Consider the following 24,117-nt stretch of genomic DNA (forward strand, 5'->3'; position numbering starts at 1 on the left):
AAAATGCCCGAGAGACAATTTATCAGTAGAACTAAGTGGTGCCCATGAGAATATAAGAATGTTTTTAATTTTAATTTTCAACTGACAAGCATTTATTTTCTCTCCCTTCCACCATCCCCCAATAACAAAATCCTTGTAATAAATCTGCATGGCCAAGCAAGACAAATTCCTGCACTGTCCATTTCCAAAAATGTCTGTCTCATTTTGGACCCTGAATCTATCTCCTCTCTCTCGTGAGGTAAGTAGTAAGCTTCATCAGTCCTCTGGAGTGCTGGTTGCCTATTGCATGGATCAGGGTTCTTAAGTCATTCAGTCTGTTTTACAAAGTCATTTTTGGATGATTTGTAGGAGTGTAAAAATGTTGAGAGGATTGCCACACTGGAGCACCCCTATGATCTATCCAGCAGAAGATTCTGTCTTTGATGGAACATGACAGTGGATTCAGGTGAAGTTATGGTTGTCCTATCTGACACTGACCTCAAAACTTAGGCATATGATCCAAAACTGGGACATGATAACTTTTTTAAATAATAGATTCTGGGCAGGGAATGGTGGTGCATATTTATAATCTTGTTATTAGAGGAGGTTGAAAACAGCTTGATTTTAGGAGTTCTGAGCTGCAGTAGAGTGAAAGTCAATCAGGTAGCCATACTAAGTCTGACACCAACTTAGTGAGTCCCTGGAAGGGAGCGGTGGTTCCAGGATTTTAAAGGAAGGGCAAACCAATCCAGGTGGGAAACAGAATGGAGTAAAGGTTCCATGTTGAACAGCAATAGGATTGCTCTTATGAATAACCACTGTACTTCCAGTCTGGGCAAGATAGGGAGACACAGTTTCAAAAAAAAAGAGGGAGGAAGGAAGGGAGGAAGGGAGGAAGGGAGGAAGGAAGGGAGGAAGGAAGGGAGGAAGGAAGGAAGGAAGGAAGGAAGGAAGGAAGGAAGGAAGGAAGGAAGGAAGGAAGGAAGGAAGGAAGGAAGGAAGGAAGAAGAAGGAAGGAAGGAAGGAAGGAAGGAAGGAAGGAAGGAAGGAAGGAAGGAAGGACTAGAAGAAACAAAGAAGAGGGAGAAAGGAAAGAAGAAAGAGAAAAAGAAAAGGAACACCAATGCATATTCTGAGTCTTTCACAGAATCAAAGAATCATTGAATCTCAGAGTTGGCAAGGCCTTCCATTGAATTGAACCCATGCATGAACAAGAATCTCTTCTACAATATATCAGAACAAATCTAATCCTTGTTCCATGTGATAACAATCCTTTAAATAGCTGAAGGTGGTTCTTGTGTCTCTTTCTAAATAATCTCTTCCCTGGGCTATCTCCATTTCCTTCAACCTCTCATTCTAAGGCATGATCTTGAGGTGCATGATCTATCTACATGTGTGGAGGGAACACTCACATCTGTTCACTGAAATAAAGGAGTAAACCCATTCCTGACTGGGAAGGTTAGTACAATAACTATATTAGCAGACACTACAATGCTTTGTCTGGTCAGTATCTAAAAAATTATTGTAATTTTGCTGAGTCCTGGGTCATGAGACTTTGGGCCACAAGACAGAAACAGGATGAAGTATTTGTGTGACCTAATACAAGCTCTGGAAATTTCCACTCTTGAACTAGAGGTTTAGTCTTTGTTGCAACCCAACCCCATAAAACTATTATTTGGCATGTAGAATAGAGTTTTCTGGTATTCAAAACATGTGAGTTTATAAAAAATAATATTCAAAGTGTATCTGACTGCTTCCCCTTGAGTGGTGTGCCCTAGACAGCTGCTTACCTCGCCTACAGTTAGTTTTGGTTCCGACATAAGACAAATTAGTTTTGACTCAGGGAGAAAAAAGGAAAAGAGCTAGAGCAAGGGTTGTCATCCAGGAGGGGAGGTCTAAATGAATCAAGTCTGGTTGCCAGGGTAGTGGTGGTACTGGAAAGGAGATGTGGAGAGACACTGAAGACAAACCACAGCTACTTGCCCATTTCACTGTGGACCGCCTCTGCTGCTCAAAATGATCTCCCATGTGACATGGACTTACCTGCCTGCAGACTCGGGACTTCTCTAGAAGGAAATGTTCTATTTGGGCTCCTTCAATCACTCCATTTTTGTTGAAGTGGATTTCGATGTATTTCCCAAAGCGGCTTGAGTTGTCATTTCGAATTGTCTTGGCATTGCCAAAGGCTGAGAAAGAAAGTGGTGCCAGGGGAGGTCAGGAAAGGAGAAGAGGCAAGATTTCTTATCCATTAGGCAGACTGACCCCATAGGTTCTCGGCAGGATAGAAGTCAGAGTAGGAGAGGGAGTGGTGGGACGAGTAACAAATGTGATCTTAGCATTGCATGACATTTCTCTCCATAAACAGAAAGTGAGTAACTGTGGGGTCCACATTTATCCCTTCTGTTCTCAGTGGTATCTAGGTGCCAATGGATAAAGCATGGGACTTGGAAGAGCTGAGTTTGAATCTTGCTTCAGACTTATAAGTTGTGTGATCCTGGGCAAGTCACTTAACTTGTATCTCAATTTTCTCATCTGTAACATGGGATAATAATAGTACCTACTTCCTAGGATTGTTGTAAAGATCAACTGGGTTAACATATGTAAATTGCTTTGTAAGTCTTAAAACACTGTGTAAGTGCTATCTATTGTTATTATTATCATCTAAAGTAGCATTAAGGTAAGCAACATAATGGATCTACCCAATGAACTTGAACCATATGGTTGGCAGGTTCTAACAGAGTAAAGAATAAATAACTCTCCTCATCCCCACTTGGGATTTCTTTCTTTTTTTCCCTTGGAGTTTCTAAGATTGCCCAAACATTGTATAACATCTTATATTTACAGTGGACTACTGAGGAATCCTCATGGACCATAAGTGGACAATAGACCACATTGTGCAAACTACATTGCTTCACAGTGAGGGTGAGGCGATTCTAAATCTAGGGGCTCTAAGTTGGGGTCCAATGAAACTGATCTGCTTTTCCTCACACCTGATGCCTTTACTCCTGCCTCCATGCCTTTGCCCTGACTGTCTCCCATGCCTGGATGCTGTCCTTACTCACTGCTGTCACTTCTTAGAATCTGACAGTTCATTCAAAACTTGATTTTTACCGCCTTCTACATGAAGCCTGATCCAGCTGCCTGTGCTCACCCATATTAACTTGTGTTTATTTTGTTCATATTTGCATGTTGTTTCTCTTCTTCCTCCCGCTCCACAACAGAATGTAAGGTCCGTGAGGGCAGAGGCAATTTCATTTTTATCTTTTTATCCCCAGCACCTACCACATTGACCAATGACTGATCAGTCAGTACTTTTTAATTGATTGATTGATTGACTTATTGAAAAAGGGATGGTCAAAGGAGGGACCTACCTTTTAAAAAAGGGCTAGTGACACACCTACCTTCCAAAATAGGGTTGGCCTCCAGGACCTGCTGCTCAATCGAAGAATGCTGGCCGCTAATGATGGCTAAGAATTGAAGTATCAGTTTGGTCGTTTCTGTCTTCCCAGCTCCTGACTCGCCGCTGGAAAGAGCCAAAAGTCAGACACAAAGTCAGTCAACTCTTCCAATCCCTCATTTTGCAGCTGAAAAAAAAAAGATATGAAGTCACAAGTCATCTTTTCAGGTCTGACTGAAGCCTGGGATCTGTTTCACAGCATTTAACACAGAGCCTAAACATAGTAGGCACTTAATAAATGTTTATGGACTCACTGACAACAATAATTTGTAGAGTGCTTTTGTCGTGGTCAAATAACTTTCACATCCATTAAAGTGGTAGAATGTAAGAGCTTGAAGGGACCTTGAAGATTAACGTTTCTGGATTTGGGGCTTTCATCTGTAAAATGGACTAGATGACCTCTGAGGTTTCTTCTAGTTCTTATTGTCCATGACCTTGAGGTCAATCAAAGGTGAATACCTTTTGATCCATCAATACCACTACCAGGTCTGTATCCTAAAGAGATCAAAGAAAAGGGAAAAAGACCTACATGTACAAAAGTATTTATAGCAGTTCTTTTTGCAGTGTCAAAGAATTGGAAATTGAAGGGATGCTCACCAGCTGCGGGATGGTTGAATAGTTGTGACATATAGCTGCAGTGGAATGTTAGTATGCTATAGGAAATGATGAGGTGGGTAGTTTCAGGAAAAACACGACAAGACCTATATGAACTGATGCAAAGTGAAGTGAGAAGGACCAGAAGGTCATTGTCCACAATAACAGCAATGTTGTAATGATGATCAACTGTGAAAGACTTGGCCACTCTGATCAATACAATGATCCAAGACAATTCCAAAGAACTTATGATGAAAAAAAAATGCTATCCACCTCCAGAGAGAAAACTGATGAACTCTGCAATTGAAGTATAACTTTTCCACTTTCTCTTTTTCTTTCTTTCTTTTTGTTTTGTGATTTGGCTAATATGGAAATGTTTTGCATGATTTCATATGTATAATTGCTATCATTTTGCTTACCTTCTCAGTGGGTGGGGGAGCAATAGGAGGGAGGGAGAGAATTTGGAACTCAAAATTTAAAAAGAAAAGCATATTAAAAATAAATAAATAATAAATTTATTTTTAAAATTAAAAGAAAAGGAAATTATGCTATCTGTATAAAAGACCTAGGGATATTTAGAGCGGAAAAGAGAAGACTTAGTGGGGACAACAAAGCTTCCTGATGGTTGTCATGCAGTACTTAAAGTACTATCCTTTGGAAAAAGAATGAGTTTTATTTCACTTGGACCTGGAAGGCAGAATGAGGATCAATTGGTATAAGATACTGAGAGGCAGATTTTACCTCTATATAATTCAATTAAATTCAATAAACATTTATTAAGCACCTGCTATGCACCAGGCACTGTGCTAAGCCTGTCCTCAAGGAGCTTACAGTCTAATGGGGAGAGAACATGCAAACAAATATATACAAACAAAGCTATATACAGGATAAATAGGAAATAATTAAAGGAGGAAAAGCACTGGAATTGAGGGGTCAGGGAAGGCTTTCTGAAGAAGGTGGACATTTGGTTAGGACTTAAAGGAAGTCAAAGAGGTCAGTAGTTGGAGCAGAGGAGGGAGAGTGTCCCAGGCATAGAGGACAGCCAGAGAGAATGTCCAGAGCTGAGAAGGAGTGTCTCATTTGTAAAATAGCCCGGAGGCCAGTATCATTGGATCAAAGAGAATGTGGCAAAATAAGCTACCTTTAAAGATAGAGCTCTTCATCCCTAGAGGCCTTCAAACAAAGGCCCCTTGCAGGAATGGTGTAGAGGCAGGAATATGTTGGTAAATGTTTAACAACCAGCTCTCTGGGTAGGTGGATGGGGATTTTAATCTGCATTATTAACATTTTCTACATTGCTTTCTTAGGTAGACAATCAACAAAATAATAAACCAAGCCCTAATTTGTAGCATTTGCTGAATTCCGATGTGTCAGTGCTCACACTGAAAATTTAACAATTGGCTCTTGGAAGGTGGTAGGAGCTGACTCCAGCATGAACCTGTGTAGAAGGGACTTCTGCTCCCCATTGAACCAGACAACCTCTGAGATTACTTCCAACTCATTGTTCTGATTGGTTTACACAAGATCATGGGAGTCAAAGAATCATAGAATTTTAGAGCTGAAAGGAATGTTAGAATTCATCTATAACCAATCCCCTATTGGTTGAGAAGACCAGAGAGGGAAAGTGACTTTTCCAATGTCTCAGAGAAAGTAGGTAGCAGAAATAGAACTAGACTTCAGGTTTACTAATTTTTAGTCCAAATACTTTTCACTCCACTAGGCTATCTCTCCACTCATCATTTACTCTACTGCTGAAGCCCTACTATGAGTGTTCACTTTGGAGCTGTGTCCGTTAGATTGTAAGTTCTTTCAGGGCAGGGACTATCTTTTGCCTTCTTTTGTATCCCCAGTGCCTGGTACATAGTAGGTGCTTAATAAAGGATGATTGAGGGGCAGCTAGGCGGGACAGTGAATAGAGCTCTGGCCTTGGAGTCAGAAGGACCTGAGTTCAAATCCAGCCTCAGACATTTAACATTTACTAGCTGTGTGATCTTGGGCAAGTCACTTAACCCCAATCGCCTCACCAAAAAGCAAAAACACCCAAAACAAAACATAAATGTTGATTGAGCAGTTGTTTCCTTCATGCAAGATCAAACCAGGGACCACAGGACTCAATTCAGTGAGAAATCTGGTAAATAGATTACTGTAACATCTTAATCTCATAAACAATCATAATAGTTAACATTTATGTAGTATTTTAAGGTCTGCAAAGCATTTTACACATATTATCTATCTCATTAGATCTTCACAAAAATCTTCTGGTGTAAGTACTATTATTACACCCATTTTACAGATGAAGAAACTGAAGCTGAGAGAAATTAAATGCCCACAGTCACATAGCTATTAAATGTCAGAGGTGGGATTCAAACACAGTATTTCCTGACATCAAGTTTGGTTCTCTGCCCATTATGCCATGCTACTTTTTTTTACAGGGGGTCAAGAGGACCTCATTTTATACAGTACTTGAAGAATTGTACAGGAATTAAACTTTAGTCAATTAAATCTTATTTAAATATATTAGAGAATTCACTCCCTAATGGGCTCACTGCAGCTTCCTTTTGTAAAGTATATAATCCCTACTGAAAGAATAAACTTTATAAACTGGAATGTAGTATATAAAATTTTTAAATGGTGTATCCTCAGTCCATAAAAAGATCTCTCTCCTCTCTCCTAGTAATCCAGAATCAGACTTTTCAGCAATTTCAACCTCCTACCCCTAGTGCCCAACCCCGAGCAGAAGATAAAAGGTTTCTGAGAAGCAGATAGCTAACAAAAGCCTGCATACTTTACATTCTTGGCAAGATGGAGCCACCCTCCAATTCCTCACTCAGACAGAATAGGGCAGTAGGATACGTGGATGTGCTGAGAAGTGACAGCTGATAGTTGTCAGTAGACTGATTCAGCTGGTATTTTTTTCACAGAAGCTTATAGATCAGAAGGATCTACGACCAAATGGAAGCAAACTAGCATCTGGGTTATGCCAATTTTCTAAGCATGGTGCAAAATTGGGCATAACTTGGCGGGAGGTGGGACATTGGGCTAGTGAGCTGACAATAATGTAGAGACGCTCCTACTCGTGTCCTATCCCTTTCTTTCAGTTTTGATCGTGGTCGTCTTACTGACAGCACTGGGCAGAGAAAAACAAGAATCCTATTAGCAGAAAGGAGAATGACAAAATCCCAGCATTCTATGAGAAAATCCCACCTTCCATAAGAAGCTGTTTCTAGTCCTTCTTAATCTTATTGCCTTCCCTCTCGGATTATCCCCAATTTATCCTGTATTATTTACATATTATCTCCCCGCCCCCCCCATTAGACTGTGACTAGTGGGGTTTTGTTTTTCTTTTCTTTTCTTTGTATCCTAAGCCCTTAGCATGGTGCTTGTCGACTGACCAGCTGATTTGGGGAGTCAACAAAATGCTTCGATTATTCCTGAGGGTATCATTGTATTATGTAGTCTAGTACAATGATGAATGTTCGTAATATCCACCTCTTGAAATCCTCTCTATCCTTCAAGGCTCAGCTGTGTGCTTCCTCCTCCACGAAGCTTTCCCTGATCCTCCCAACTGAAAATGAGCTCTCTGCTATTGGATTTCTTATTGTAATTTGTTTGAATCCTCTGTGGCAACGGTCAAGTATGTTGACACAGTGAAAAGAGCCTTGGATGTGGAGTCCAAAGACCCAGAGTGAGTTTTGGTGTGGCTGTACAATGATGGACAAGTCATTTCTTCTCTGGGCCTCCATTCTCTACCCTCTAGTATAATTGTTCAGTAGTTTCAGTCATGTCCAAGTCTTTGTGATATTTGCACCAACTCACTGGCAGGATTGTTGTGAGGACATGTTTTCTAAACCATGAAGCAATAAAATCTGAATTAATATGATTATAACTTGTACTTTAGCTACCTGGCCTATGTCTTATCCCTTCAATTAAATTTTAAACTCCTCGCGGTCAAGGACCACTTTATTTTGTCCTTGTATCTTCTGACAGCCTACCACACGGTCATGCGTGTAGCAGGTACACAATTAATATTTGTTGAACATTGAAATAATCTGATTGCTGATAAAAGCAGTAAATAACAGAGACTTCCGTGTACCCTTGATGAAGCAAGTGGAAAAGTGGTGAACTACAGGTATAGAATGGTACATATGTTGTTAGAGAGAACCAATGTGTCCACTTGTTCTGCTTGGCTATATTTTTTTCTTGATAAGGAGGCTTCTGTTGTGGGGCTGGGAGAGTTACTGTGAAACGACAGTGATTTTTTAAAAAGTCAACAAACCATTTTTTAAAAAATTAATTTTGTAATGGTTTTTAATTGAAAAAATATGACAAGTAATTGCTTAGTAAATGCTTGTTGATGGTCTTTTGTATTCACCATGGTAGACTGGTGAGGGAATATTTTCAACATTGACTTAAAAAGTAAAGGTTTGAAATAGGCAACAGATTTTTCTGCCTGTTTTATGGGAGCAAAATCAGAGTAAACAAAACTAACACATATTTGTTGAGCATCTACTATGTGTAGAATTCAGAACCTATAATGAGCTTGGAACAAAGGTAGTCCTCCATCTTACTCCCCATGAGCTCCTCCCCTGCCCCCCTTCTTATGGGGGAGGCAGATCTCCAATCTGATTGGAAGAATGGTCAGGAAGGACAGATAATGGGAATACTCTAACTGATGTGTCAGTTGAACAGCCAGAATTCATTTGGATTCCTCTTAAGCATTTTGCCTCAGATATGACTAACATCAGGGCTATCCTATAATAAGAGCCAGGGCATTTGTAGCTGAAGCCTGAAACCAACTGCTCCATCATTCTGAAGGTGTTGCAGGCCAGATGCTTGGGACTATGTGTGAGAGGCTCAGTATTGAGGTGGATCAAGGGCAATATGGAGAAATAAGTTAGAGCTCCTATTGATAAACTCTAACTTAATTCACTTATGATTAAACAAAACCCACCTATATTGTATTATTACTCTCCTCTTTCTTCTCCTTCTATCTCTGATTTTCTCTTTCCTTTTCTTTTTCTGTATGCTTCTATCTCACAGAATCATTAGCATTTGAGGTAGACCTCAATGGCCATTTGAAAGGAATCTTCACTATAACATACTGGACAAGGCATCATTCAATCTTTGCTTGAATCCAATGGGGAAGAATCCATTTTCTCTGAAGGCAACCTCTTCTATTTTCAGACAATTCTAATTAGTGGGTCATGGACAGCTAGTTAAAGATGTAGGGGGAAAAATTGTAGCTGCCTGAACTCATCTCTTCCTATTTTGAAGGGCATGCCATTTTGATTCCCTGAGATCTGGTTTCTTGGAAGAGAAAAGAAAAGGTCAGAGGGTGGTTAGAGGGCTAGGTCTGAAGTCAGGAAGACTCATCCTCCTGAGTTCCAATCTGGCCTCAGACACTAGCTGTGTGACCCTGAGCAAGTCACTTAACCCTGTGTGCCTCAGTTTCTTCATCTGTAAGATGAACTAGAGAAAAAAATGGCAAATCACTCCAGCATCATGAAGAATTGGACACAACTGGACAACAACAGTCTGTATATAATTGTTTACATGTTGTCTCCTCCATCAGATTACGAGCTCCTTGAGGGCGAGGCCTGTCTTTTCCCTTTTCTTTGGATCTCCAGTGCCTAGTCTAGTGCCTGGCATATAGTAGGTGCTTAATAAATGCATATTGACTGACTGATGGTTTACCTCATGACAACACTTTAAATGTGTGAAAACATCCCCTGAGTCTTCTCTTCCTCAGGTTATGCACCTCTTGTTATTTCCACCAGTCCTTATGGGAAATAATGGACTCTAGTCCTGCTCTGGACCCTCTCCAGTTTATCAATGTCCTCGCTAAACTGTGATGCTCCAAACTGAATGCAGTCATCTAAATGTGGTCTGACCAGGGCAAAGTATAGGGGGACTATTAATTACCTCCTTATTCCCAGAGGCTCGTTGGATCCCAGGATTGCATAAGGTTTTTTTATAGTCACATCATTCTACAGATTCACATTGAGCTTGCATGTCACCAAAGTCCCCAGATATTTTTTCACCCAGGCTCCTGCCTAATGATGCCTCCCTATCATTTCCACATTATTTATCTCCTTCTCCTCTCCCTCTTCTTTTTTCTCCTCCACTCTTCTTTCCACCTTCAATCAACAAATATTTTGAATACTTATTACATGCTTGGTATTTGGTTACTGACAGATAAAAACCTTTTCTCTGACCTCTTCTCTTTTCTTCCAAGAAACCAGATCTCAGGGAATCAAAATGACATGCCCTTCAAAATAGGAAGAGATGAGTTCAGTTAGCTACAACCTTTCTACCTCCATTTTCAACAAGTTTCCAACTATTATGGCCCTAACACATGCAGACTGAAAGAAATGATTATTAATAATGAATGATTTGGTGAGATTCAGAGTTCCCCATTTTTCTATAGTACTCATTTCAAAGTTCAGTCTCTTGAAGGACATTACTGATAATAAGATTGAATTAACTCTCCCAATCTTGGTGAGACCCCACCCAACCTTCTTATGCAGGTTTGTGTGGGGATAAATTCTTTGAACAGATTGTACAAGACTCTGGGGTAATTTAGAAGTAAATGACATAAGAATTACAATAGATCAGCCCCTTATTGTAACATCCATTCTCTCTCATTAATTGTTAACCAATCAGAGTTGGTTGCCACCCTCAGGACTGCCCCTCTTTCAATGGCATATAAGCTGTAAGCTGCCATGATTGTCTTTGGCATTCAAGAGTGCCACTGACTTCTTTTATTAAAATGTTTGCATTATTAATAAAATGACTAATTACCCAGAAATTATATCTACTGAACTTTTTAAACGCCACAAGATGCTTATCCTGTGTCCTATTTTGTGGGATCATGCTTTTAGCCAGAAGTTTAGCGCAAGCAGCTAGCAGCTCTGGGCTTCGAGTCAGGAATACCTGAGTTCAAATCTGGATTCAGACACAAGCTGTGTGACCCTGGACAAATCTCATAACATCTTTCTGCCTCAGTTTCCTCACCTTTAAAATGGGGATAATAATGCCACCCACCTCCCAGGGATGTTATGAGGATAAAACGAGACAGGAATTATAAAGAGCTTAGCACAGTGCCTGGCACATATATAAACACTAGCCATTATTGTTATGTTATTTTAAAAAGGTAATTTATTTCAAACTTATATTCTCCCCTTCACATACTCTCTACACAAACTGGCCTCCTTGCTGTGCCCCGTACCTTAATTTCCATCACCCATCTGTGCTTTTGTGCAGGTTCTGTATCTGGAATGTCCTCCCTTCTCTCTGTCACTGCTGAGAGTCCCCAGTTTACTTCAAAACACAGCTTAGGCACCACCTCTTAAATAAGGCCTTTCTTGACTCTCCCAGGTTTTTGCACCTGTCTCTCACTTAGACTTGCTTTGTGTAGAATTACTTTCATATATAAAAGCAGCTAGGTGGATAGAGAACTGGGTCTGGAGTCAGGAAGCCTGAGTTCAAACCTGGATTGCAAGACACATGCTAGTTGTGACCCTGGTAAAGTCATGTAACCCCTCTGTGCCTTAGTTTCCCCATCTGTGAAATGGAGATTATAATAAGCATCTACATCCCAAGGTTGTTATATCAAATGAAATATTTGTAAAGTGTTTTATAAACATTAAAATACTATATAAATGCTAGCTATTATTATGTAACTTGTATTTATTTATCTGGATATGTGTAGTAAACTCCTCACAACTAGAATGTAAACTTCTTGAGGGCAAGGACTATTTTGAGTTATCTCTTTTCATCTCCAGTGCCTAGCACAGTGCCTTGAGCATTGTAGGCAACTTAATAAACTTTATTCAATTGAACTTGACTTTAAACGATAACACAATCAGTCAAATTTACATTAACAACTGATTATGCTTTTTAAAAGAGCCTTACCTATTACATTTTACCTTTACTATTTATCATGTTTTCTTCTCTAGGTCCCTCTTCATTAAATGAACAAAGGTTCATTCAACCTTATATCTGCATTTATCTTTTCCTTTTATGCTATCATAGGCATTGTGTAAACTCTCTCTGGTTCTCCTTTCTTTACCTTGAATGGTTTCATACACCTTTCTGCATTTCTTTATATTCCAGTATAATTTGTTGTAAATTGCGTTATGGTATTCCATACATCACTATACCACAGCCTGATCAGTCAGTCTCCAATTGTTAATGTTTAGGTTCCTTCCATCTTTTTTCATAATCATAAACAATACTGTTAGAGTCTCAGAGGACATCCCTATGTCACCGTATAATTCATGTATCTTTGAACAGGAAGTCTTTTTTCTTTTTCATAATACTTTAAGGGCGTATGGGATATGTATTTGCATGTCAATGGGGATTCTTGGAGATGAAAAGTCTTGAAGACCTAAGAGAATGAAACAATAATGACTGAATTCCAGGCATCAGCTGCAGCACATTGGAACAAGAGATAAATGTAAAGTCTTATGCGTGAGTTTTTTAAAAATTGGCTTTATGATGGGGGAAGCATGGCTAGGCACAAATTCGTCTTAGAAAGATCTGGGGATTCTAGTAGACAGCATGCTCCACGTTAGTCAATAGTATGAAATGGCAGCCAAGAAAGTGAATGCAAATTTAGATTGTATCAAGGGACTAATGTCATCCAGGAAGCCTTAATCACTTACTAAGCCTTAATCCCTGAATAGGGTTTGCCTCAGTCAAACCTAAACCTGTTAAAGACCTTAGCTTGAAAAGGCCAGGGGTCCCCACTGCATCCTGGGCCATCTCCAGTTGTCCTGATCTGTATCTGGCAGAGGTGAAAGTGAGGCTGGTGACTTTGCATAGCCCTCCCTCACTTAAATCCAATTTACTTGCATGTCGTGGCATCACCTCCCTGATGTCACGGTCCTCTTCAAGAATGAAGGACAAATGATAGTAAGAGCAAGCGGCAGCAGCAGCAGCCAGGAATAAAAACGTAATAGGACTTCCCTACTCTACCCTGGTCAGACTCTACATAGAGAAGTATGCTCAGGCCTGAATTCTACATTTCCAGGAAGACACTGATAAACTCCAGTGACCTGAGATGGGCAAACAGGATGGTGCAGCACTTTGAATCCATGCTAATAGAAGAGCTGGTTGAAGGAACTGAAAAAGTTGATTTCCTTGAAAAACCCCCTACTCAAACTCCAATCAGTGTTAGCCAGTTCATTATGGTTTTATAAGGGTTAAGGATTATTAGAAATTATTTTGCTATATTTATCCATTATTAATACATATTTTATATAAGTTACATAGGAATATAGATTCTAATTTAACCTGGAGAAGAGTAGAATTAAGTGGGACAGGGTAACTGCTTTCAAATATTTGAAGAATTGTCATGAAGATGGGAATAGATTTGTTCTTCTTGGCCTCAGGGGCCAAAACTAGAAGCAAGGGGTGGAAGTTATAGGAAGAAAATATAGGCTTGATCCAACTGGGAAAAAAGAAACCTTTCCAATAATAAGAGCTCCTCAAAAGTGAAAGGAGCTGCCTCTGGGGAGAGTGAAGACATTGTGTCCAGGCTTCAAGCAAAGAGTAGGCATGTTTTAGAGGACTTACTTGTTCAGGCACACTTTGGACCAGATAGCCACTAAGGTCCTTCCCACCTTTGTAACTGAGATTCTCTAAGATATTTAGACATGTTCTTCATTTCCCACCATGTAGGTACTCGCTTACTCTGCCTCCTCCTAAGGTTGACTCTGAGCTTCTTTGTCCTATGACTTCCTACATCTCAGGTCCGTAAGTGGAAGTCCAGTCCTCCCATGATACCTGATAATGCAGCACTGGTCTCTCTTGTTCTTCTTCATACTGAAATAGCAGCTGTCTGCGACGGCAAAGACGTGAGGGGGCAGTTCTCCTATCCTCTGGTTGTAGTACAGCTGGATCTGTTCCATAGTGTAGATGGGCAGCACCTGATAAGGGTTCACAGCCACCAAGATTGTACCTATGTAAGTCTGTGGAAACGAAAAGGAAATTGTGACGTGTCCATGAACCATCGCCGACAAAAGTGAGGCCTGAGATAGCTACCTATTGGTATTCTGCTTAAGCTAATGATATGCCAAGCTCTTGTGACAGGGGGGCTGGATTGGCAAGCCCTCTTCAGATCAAAAGGAATGAGTGGGGCAAAAGGTAAAGAAAAAATGAAAAAAAAGAAGAGGTATTGGAGGTGAAGGGGGACGGGTAAGCAAGACTGCTCTACCACTTCTTTTATTCTGAGGAGTGCTTGTCAGCCCAGTTCTCTGCCATGATAGCATGGACTTCTAGAAAGGAGAGAGCATTTGGAAGGTTATTGTTCCAACATATACGGGTACTAATGGTGATGTTGGCAATAGAAGGCTGCAGTATGCCATAGGGAACCAGTCCAACTCCCAAGTGATAGATGTATAACCTAGAGTTGACTTAGTATTCTTCACAGGGAAAATTGAGAAACTGCTGGTTTGTCTTCAGGGCTCTTAGTTTCTGTGCCTCATGGCCTGTTTCCTTCCCTAGCTAACCTTATCTCCTCCTCACAGCCACAAATACATCCAGACCCTTAATGCCTTCTCTCTCCTCTTTCCTGTCCAAACCTGTTTCTCAGATCCTTCATTCATACTAAGGCACCAATGATTGTTAAGAGATTAGAATGTGGTTTTCCCATTTATTTTAACAAGGAACAAAACCTTAAGCTAAAGGGCTGAAGCTTGATAACAGGCTTTCAGGCATCAGTTTGCAAATCAGAAAGGTCTGAAGGACTCATCAAGCCTTCTCAAACCCCTGAAATCAATGACTTAGTGTCCATAAAGTCACAATTTTAGAATTACATATAGTAGACAGCAGTAGAGAATGGTTGTCAGAAATGATTTACCTTAATGGAAGACAAAATTTTTTTTCTCATTTAGCAACCTGATCACAGGACACATCCCAGGGTGGGACTTTATCTGTGACCAAGGGTAGGGCCAAGGAAAAGCCCACCCCAATAAAGGATGGCATCAGGCACCCTGAAGCAACAACAGAACTCTTTTGTCCAAAGGCAGAGCTCTAGAAGTAGCACTCACAGAGTAAGTGCCCGTTCCATTTAGGGCAGTGTGCTGTTCTCAGAAAGGAGAGAGCACACAGGTATTAGGAGACATGATCCTCTCTTTTGCTGCAGGTATCCTAGAGGTCAACTCCAATCTGATCTTTAGATCCACTATCCTGTTGATTGGGTACCATCATTCACGGCAGGGTTGATACCATCCTCAGGGCTTTGCCTTTTGCTTTGTCCTGCTGCTTTCTTTGCCAGAACCCAAGTACTGTCTGGCCTTTCCATTGGCCATGAATGGAGCCCTCTTTTATGTACTGTCTCCCCCACATAGAGTGTGAGACACAGGGACTATATTTTCTACTTGTATCCTCATTACTTAGTACAATGCTTGGCACATAGAAAACACCTAATAAATTTCCATTCCATTCCATATTGCTCCTGGAATTTCAAGGGCTGACATTGTACTGCTACTTGCATGGAGGTCAATTCCTTAAGACTCACATAGATTTTGTGCTTCTGGTAGCGGATGAGAATATTGTGCACCATACTAGCTTCATTCAGGTCCCCCAGGAGGATCATGTCTTCCACCCCCTGAGCTGAACTGAGGTTCATGAGTTGGAGGCATTTGAAGTCCTGAGCTTCAATCCAGCATTCCTGGGCAAAAAAAAAAAAATGGGGGTTAGAATTTCCTTAGTGAAGTGCTTTCTACTCATGGAAATCATACTACTGACGCACTGTTTTCCTAGGAGTAGGAATGGATTTATCCTGACCTAGCCACACTTTCTTGCCCAGTCCTCCTGTGGCTCAAGGCAAATGGCAATTAGCAGGGACCAGTCTGGAGCTGGGATTAGGAGCCAGTTTGTCTACAGGCAGAAGACATAATGCCCTCTCACAAATATATCCTGGCCTGTGCAGGAATTATACCTGTGACTTTGGAATTATTAACTACCATGCTCTAGCCTAGGTTAGAATCACCTTCTTAAAATCATATAAAAGAACTCTTAAACATTTGATCCAGGGACTGTTCAAACCTGCAATGAGACCAGATTTCACAGTTAGAGTAGAGACAGTGCCTGGGGGAGGAGGTGGGCTATGATACAGAGATGACAGCACACATTTAGGGCTGATTGTATCATCCTTTTCTTCCTCACTCTAGATTGCCACAAAGCCTGTTTCTGATGGAGCTCTGCTTCATCCATTGCTAGAGGGACCAGAATGAACAAAACCGACACTATACTAGAACCAGTGCTGGCCCCGATGGATCATGACTCTGGCATATGCTGTCAGCCAAATATGAGTATGAAATGTCTAGCTGTGGTTAGTGCACTTCCTTCTTCCACTTCACTTCCTCCCCCACCTCCTCTATCTCATCTCCTTTTACACTATTATATGCCCCTTATCCTCCTTCTATTTTTTCTTCCCTCACACCCTCCTTTATGTCTTAACTTCTTCCTTTCCCCTCACGTATTCTTCTTCCTCAGTCTCCTTTCCCACTTCGCTTCTTCCTTACAAGCCTACTCACTTCTTAAAATTCCTTCACCTTCTTGCTCTTCCTCTCTTCTACCTCCCCCAAACCATCCTTTGATTTCTTTCTTCCAATTTTCCATCATTCTTTCCTCCAATTTTCCTTCTCCTCTCACTTTTCGCTACCTTTATTTCATACTTTACCTCCCCTTTTCTCTCTCCCTCATCTTATTTTCCTCATTTTTTCTTTCTCACATCCTCATCTTTCTCCTCATATTCTTTCTCGTCATATTCTTTTTCCCCAACATACTTTTTTCACTTTTCCTTTTTTCTCTTATATCCTCTTCCTTCTTCAGAATTTCTTCTTTTTCTTCACTCATCTGATCTTATTTTTCCTTCACTTAATCACAATTTCCTTCACTTAAAGCACCCTCTGTTCTCCCAACCCATACCTTTCTTTTCTCTCTCATGCTCTCTCCTCTCATGTCTTCTCTCCCAAGTCCTTCCCCTAACATTCCCTTCCCATTCTCCCAAACCCTTGAATTTCCAAGATTATGTCAAAATAAAAGTATTTTTCAAAGCCATATTGCAATATTAGTTTTGAATTTTTCTTGTTGTTCAGTCATTCAGTCATGTTAAATCTTTGTGACACACTGGACCATAGCATGCCAATACTGTTCATGGAGCTTTCATGGCAAAGATATTGGAGTGATTTGCCATTTACTTCTCCAGTGTATTAAGACAAACAGAGGTTAAGTTACTTGCTTAGGGTCAGACAGCTAGTACATGTCTGATGCTGGATTTGAACTCGGGTCTTCTTGACTCCAGGCCCAGTGTTCTATCCCCTGAGCCATCCAGCTGCCCCATTAGTTTTCAGTTACTATCCATTTATCCTAGCTTTAATTTTTTTTTATTTAAAAATATATGTGCTCAAGATTTCATCATTATAATTTTTTTTTTCTCTCTTAGCCTTTATTTTTGCCTTTGTCATCTTCTTTTCTGGTATTCTGGTCTTAGAAGAGTAGCCTTTCCATAGAAGAAGGTTTCTGTCTTAGAGGAAACTTCTACAGAGTGTGATAAGAGTCCCTATTTGAGGAAAGGTTTCCTTCTGGCAATAATCAACAATAGGAGGCACTTACCTTTCCCTCATCATCTTCTACCAAGACTTTATTAGGGTTAGTGTTATCCTTCACAACTGCACCAATGGGGACGTTGTTGGAGGACAAATCCACCCACACATGATCACCCTAGAAAGGAAGATGTGACAATTGAATAAAGTGAACAAGTATAAATCCTACCCATCCTTCAAGTCCAAACTGAAATTTCACCTCCTTCATGAATCTTTTGAAGGACCATACCCCATTGCACAATGGTGTCTCTTTCCTTTGAATTCCCATAGTAACTACTATTTAACTCTCTTTAATCACTAATTATCTTGTGATAAATTTATGTTTTGTTTTCCCAATTAGACTTTAAGCTATTTGATGACAGAGACTCTATCTCATAACTTTTTAAAGCACCTTCAACATTTATAAATTCAATTCACTTCAGAATTCAAAAAGCATTTTTATAGCTTTTTCTCTATCAACCATCCACCCCAAGTCCTAGTCCTATGCCTTATTTGATCTTCCTTTTATCCCTAACATAAAGGACTTATTATATTAGGCACTGGAAGAAACAGAAAACTTAATTAACATATAGCCAATACATCATCAAGGATGGGGGGGGGCAGGAAATGACATGTATACAAATAACTATGATACAAAGAAGTGAATTGAACATGGTAGGCCTTCATTAAATAATTGTTGAATAAGAATGATTCTTGCACAGTCCTGAACAAATAATGTTGAATACTAAAGCCCAACTGAAAATAAAAATAAAATTGAATTTTGAAAAAAGAGTACTAAGGCTCAGAATGAACTAAGGTTGACAATGAATGCTGAGCATAACAAAAAAAAAACTATTTTCAGCTAGGTGGGGGCAAGAAGGGATGAACAACTGCCTAGGTAGCTAGGATGATCTTTCCATACTTATCTCATGTTATTCTCTTTCATTAGATTATTATACATTAGATTATTCTCTTTCATACAACTACAGTTACCAGTTCATTGATCTCAGCATTCCTTTTCCTACCTCCATACATTTGAATAAACCACCCTCCCTCTTCTGACAAAAATGTAAAGAAGGCAAGGTGACCCCAGGATGCCAACTTGGGGGGAGGAGGTGATTCCTCCCTTTAGTAGTCCTCTAGCTTATTGACCTCATTCCCTTTGGTATTACTTCTCAGGGTCCTTCTCTTTTCCCTGGACCTGACTTTCCCCACCACCATTCCTCTCACCTACCACTTCCTCCATCCCATCTTTCCCCAATGGTTGTTGGTGCTGTGGGGACTGAGACTGATTCTTTGGAGTATAGACTATTCCTTGTCTCAAAACAACCACATTCAACTGGGGCAACCTATACTTTTCCTTCCTTCCAACTAAATTTGCTTGGGAGCTGGAATTCCTGGCTTTGTTGCCTGGAATGCACTTTCTTATGTCTCTAATTCTCAGAATTCTTATTTCCCTCCAAGGTTCAACTCAATTGTCTCTTCTTTCTTAAAGTTTTCTCTGATTCCTCTAGCTTTTAATACTTTCTTACTCCTCAAATTACCAAATATTTACTTATCTGTCTGTATGGTATATTCTTCTCCAGGGAGAGAAGTACTCAGTCTCATCATGGTGCAGAGATTTATGGGAAGTAACATGGATGCCCCCTCCCTCCCAAAGTCTTTTTCAACAAATGTCCCTAAGATGTAGTTTCCATAGTCTAGCTGTGTAAAATGCAGCTCTCAATTTGTGGTAGAATGGTTACTGATCTGCATTGGTAGAGGGAATTTCCTCACTGGAAGTTCCCTACATGCATGAAATCACAGATCAAAAAGAAAAGTAATAATAATAGCTTATATTTGCATAGTGCTTTAAAGTTCACAAAACCCTTTACATATATCATCTCATTTGAGCCTCACAACAACATTGTGAAATAGGTGTTATTATTGTCCCCATTAAAGAGAGGGAGCTGAGGCTCGGAAAGTTAAGTGACTCACCAGGTTCACATACCTAGGAATTCTCTTAAGACTACAGTTGAACCAAGATCTTCCTAGATCTAAGTCCTGCCTCTATCCACAATACGACTAATTCAGCTTGTTAATATTCTTAAAATGTCAGTGAGAATACAATACAAGATTTAAATGTGGTCTGATCAGTGTAGAGCAATCAGACTATCGTGTCCTTTATTCTGGACATTAGGATTTTCTTCATGCAGACTTCATGGCTTTTTTTCCATGCCAGAACACACCAACTCGTTCGGATCTGGTAGTCTATGAAAACCCCCAGATGTTTTTCAGTTGTGTTATTTGATTCATATCTTCTCCATACTGTCCTTATACATTAAGGCTTTGAACCAAACATTCTAGACTGTCAAGATCTTTTAGGAGCCCTTCTCTGATAGCCAATGTACTGTGTATTCTTCCCATTTTGACATCACCTGCAAATTTTAGAGGCCTGCCTCATGTAAGTTACTGACAAAAATGTGAGCAACATGGTATTGAGGACCAGATCTATATGGAACTTCCCTAGAAACTTCTTTCCAAGTTGATATCAAATCTCCTGTCTGCTGTGTTGTAGAAGGGATTCTAATTCAGGTAGAATTGGAAGGTGCCTTCCAGACTTGAGATTCTGTGATGCTGGTTCTTTGTCAAACCCTGAATATCTCACCTGTCCTTTCTGTGGTTTTCTTTGTTTCTCTTTTGGTGCACACCCCAGGAGATGGCAACTCTATAGTATCACCCCCTTTCATGGTGTTTCAAAGACTGCTAACATTTCAGTTAATTGTGAAGGTCGCATCTGTGGGCTTTGGTAGAATCTCCCTTCAGGAAGCTGTCTCCTTATCTAAAGGAAAACAGCTCTGCTGAGGACTTGGGAGTGGTAGCAAAAGAGATATAAAGGGGAAGGAGAAGATAGCAGCTTGGATTGGAAGGAATGGCTTTATCTTAGGAAATGTCAGCTTTCAAGAATTCAGAGAAGCTGATTATTCAGTCTAGGGGTTACCCAGATGGGAGGTACCATCTGAACCTCAATGTGTGAGGGAGGTAAAGGTGACTCCCGTTCTGTATGTGGGAAAAGAGAAGAGCCCAGCCATAGCTGAGGGTCATCAGTGAGACAAGGATCTTGACCTAGGCTGTCATATGGTGGACTGCTGCAGAATCTTCCCTCTATAGGCCAAATAATTTCCAATTAAGTAATGATTTCTTTCTGTGCATACTTGGAATTGAAAAGATTCTCAATTGTAGGAAACTTTTTCATTCATTAGTAGTCAAGGGGGAAACTTAGGGAACACAGATAAATAATCTGTAGATTATCTCCAGTATAGATTATAACTTTAGTTCTATCAAATATCACATCATGTGTTCATGGAGTCAAACAGTCAGACAGTCATACATCAAGTCAGAGGACCTGTGTCAAATCCTACCTGACACTTACTGTCTGTATGACTTTGGGCAAATCATTCAGCTCTCCTGGGTCTCAGTTTCCTCATTTGTAAAATGAGGAAGCTGGAACAAATTGCTCACAGGTCCCTTCCAGCTCTAGATATGGTCCCATGGTCCTTGACACACAAAGATAATATCTAAAAATCATGGAATCATAAGATGTTAGAGTTGGAAGGCACCTTACAAGTTGTTTAGTACAATCACCTCATTTTACAGAAGAAAGAAAATGAAATCCAGATCTGAATCATACCAAGATCTCCAGATAATTAGAGGCAGAGCCAGAACTTAAATCTGGCTATTCTGACTCTCAGTCTTTTTCTATACAATACCCTCTCCTTCTGGAGATCCCTGGCAGAGAGTAGAGGGGGTAGGACAGAGCATGCTGGACCTTTAAGGAGGGAGAACTCAGCTGTACACTTAACAGTACTCTATAGGTGTCTCTTTATGCAATAGAGAAATTCCTGGAAATTTGAAGGTGAATCAAATTTATCTTAAATTCACTAGAAAAGATGGTCACTAGAAGGCATATTGATGTGAATTTTTTTTCTAAAGAGTGAAGAAGCTTTTGGTAAAGTAAATATAATCCTTGCCCAGTTTGGATTTTCATATATTTTTAGCTTTACCTCAACTATCCACTATGGAGTTGACATTCATTCTTTCCACAAATATCTCTTGAGTATCTGTAATGTGCAATGCATTATGCTAGTTTCTATGGGATCAGGGAAAGACAGAGAAGATAATCACTACCTTTAAGGATTTGAACTACCAACACTTTAATAGGGGAGATAGGACATGTACACGAATAAACATGTACTTCAATGAATGTGCTTTGTGCCTTAAGATAACTTCATTGGGTAGGGCACTGGCTCTGGAGTCAGGAGGACCTGAGTTCAAATTCGGACTCAGACACATAACACTCACTAGTTGTGTGACTCTGGGCAGGTCATTTACCCCAAGTGCCTCACCAAAAAAACCAAAACCCTTCATGAGTTTATCTAAACCTTATTTCAAGCTATTTACATTTCCTATGATCCTTCTACATGAAGCTTTTCCTAATCTCCCCTCAGCTGCCAGTGCCCTCCCTACAAAATCACTTTAGACCTATTTTTTCATATACTTTGTATTTATTTATGTCTGTACATATTGTCTCTCTCAGTGAAATATAAGTTCTTTGAGGGAAAGGACTGTTTCATTTTTGTCTTTGGGTCTTTGATATCCAGCACAATGCCTGACTCAAAGTAGGTGCATAATGAATACTTGATTGATTGACTTAACGTCTCTTGAAGTAAAATGTCGTATGTTTACTCCCTGTTTGTGTAAAGCAGGATTTTTCCCAAAATGACTTATTTCAGTCCCCTGTGAAGCCTCCCATTGTTCTGGGATGTGGTCCCTAAGCCTAAAATTTCCCTACCTATATCTTTCATTCATTCAATACTCAACTAAATTTTATTAAATGTCTTTAGAGGTAGTTCAATGCTGTGGAAAAAATGTTAAACTTGGGGTCAGGAGAGACCTGGACTGAAGTCAGGGCTCTGACACATTTTAGCTTTGAGACCCTGGGCAAGTGACTTTATCCTTCTGAGGCTCAGTTTCCTCATTTGCATAAAGCAGGTAATAGTTCATGTGCTAACTACCACACAAGGATGCTATGAGGAAATCACAAACCTTAGAGAACTATAGAATTGTGAGCTGTTATTTTTAAACACCTTCTATCTATAAGGCACCATTCTAGGTGCTGGAGAAGATACAAAGATTAAAAACTACACACTCCTTGGTCTAATGGACATCTATCATATGTCGGTCTTCTTTTTCTAATGGAAAGTGTATCTTTTAGATCATCTTCCTCTAGCAGTTACCCCATCCTTTTGACCATTTTGTTGGGCTGGATTTTTTTGTTGTCTGGATTTTCTAATTGGGTTCTGTTGGGTCTCCATTAAGGAGTGGTGACCAGAACTGTATGGAGTTTTAGATATGTATTCACCATGGTTTTGTATACAGGGAGAAGAATTTTATTCTTTTTATTTTTGACATTTGATCTTTTAAGAAGAGCATGGTCCTTTGAAGGTACTCTTCAAGTTATATGGGGCTAGAGGGTAGGCAGGGGGAGATTGTTCAAGTAAGACTTTGAATGAAAAGATCTCTAGCCTTCCGTCTCAAGAATAAAGCAATCTTTCCGCATATGGCTGAGAGAGTATGAAGGACTGTGGGGGTGGCAGACTGGGCACAGAAAGGAATATGAAGTAGAGCTGAATATTTGGCTTGATATATAATCTTCCTTCCATATCCCAAGGAGTAACTTCACTATCTAGTTTTCTTTTGGGAAGATTCATCATAGGAATGAGAGACAATAATAAAAACAAGGGCAATCTACCCATCCTACTTTTTAATTGGCAAAAATTTTCTCCCTTTATCTCACTTGAGTCTCACAAGAACCCTGAACAGCAGGTACCAATTGGTTCCTGGGAGAAAGGAGGACTGTGGACAGACTCCACTGATTCCGTTCAGATGACATCAACTTTTGGTTTTGTATTCTAGATTCTTCTTGCCTCCATTCTCTCCCAGATAAGGTTTTACTGCATCTATTCCTTTTCCCCTCATGCTGAGAACAGATTTCACTTGGTTTTGTATAACTTCCCCCCATTTTGTCTTACAGCTCCAAAAGATCAGCAGCGTACCTGTCTGAAAACTGCCATCTCAGACCAACTGTCCACATGCAGCCTGTTTGCAAAGAGAGAAGATACAAGTCATAAGCAGTCCTTTATGATAATCAACTCAGTCCCAACCCAAAGGTTAAAAAAAAACACAACCCTATCTCCAATAAACCTAATCAAGCAAGTATTTATTGAATGTTTACACTATGGGAATACAGAAAAATTGTAAAACTTGCACTTTGCCCACAAGGAATTTATACTCTGGCTGGAGAGAAACTGAAACAATTAAAGATTAATAGGAGACAAGTTATGGTTAAATGCTAAATGGAATGGGACTTGCTAAGTTCTTGATTGGATGTCTTTAGTTAGTAACCCATACCATTTCTGTTCTTTTGCTGCTCTTTATGTTTGATCAGAAAAC

At 40.0% G+C, this 24,117-nt stretch overlaps 1 protein-coding gene across 1 annotated transcript in view; it reads right to left on the reverse strand.

The window, feature by feature from the left end:
• MYO7B (myosin VIIB) overlaps window positions 1-24,117 on the reverse strand; it is a 163,548-nt gene that overhangs the window by 106,088 nt on the left and 33,343 nt on the right. The window contains exons 2-6 of the mRNA XM_078146147.1: window positions 17,657-17,764; window positions 15,555-15,707; window positions 13,820-14,004; window positions 3,381-3,502; window positions 2,023-2,165 (exon numbers count right to left, since the gene is read on the reverse strand). Coding sequence (XP_078002273.1) covers window positions 2,023-2,165; window positions 3,381-3,502; window positions 13,820-14,004; window positions 15,555-15,707; window positions 17,657-17,764 — 711 coding nt within the window. The remainder of the gene's footprint in view (window positions 1-2,022; window positions 2,166-3,380; window positions 3,503-13,819; window positions 14,005-15,554; window positions 15,708-17,656; window positions 17,765-24,117) is intronic.

The sequence above is a fragment of the Phascolarctos cinereus genome, unplaced genomic scaffold (assembly GCF_003287225.1).
Source record: "Phascolarctos cinereus isolate Bilbo 61053 unplaced genomic scaffold, phaCin_HiC Scaffold_726;HRSCAF=1367, whole genome shotgun sequence".
Lineage (NCBI taxonomy): Eukaryota > Metazoa > Chordata > Mammalia > Diprotodontia > Phascolarctidae > Phascolarctos > Phascolarctos cinereus.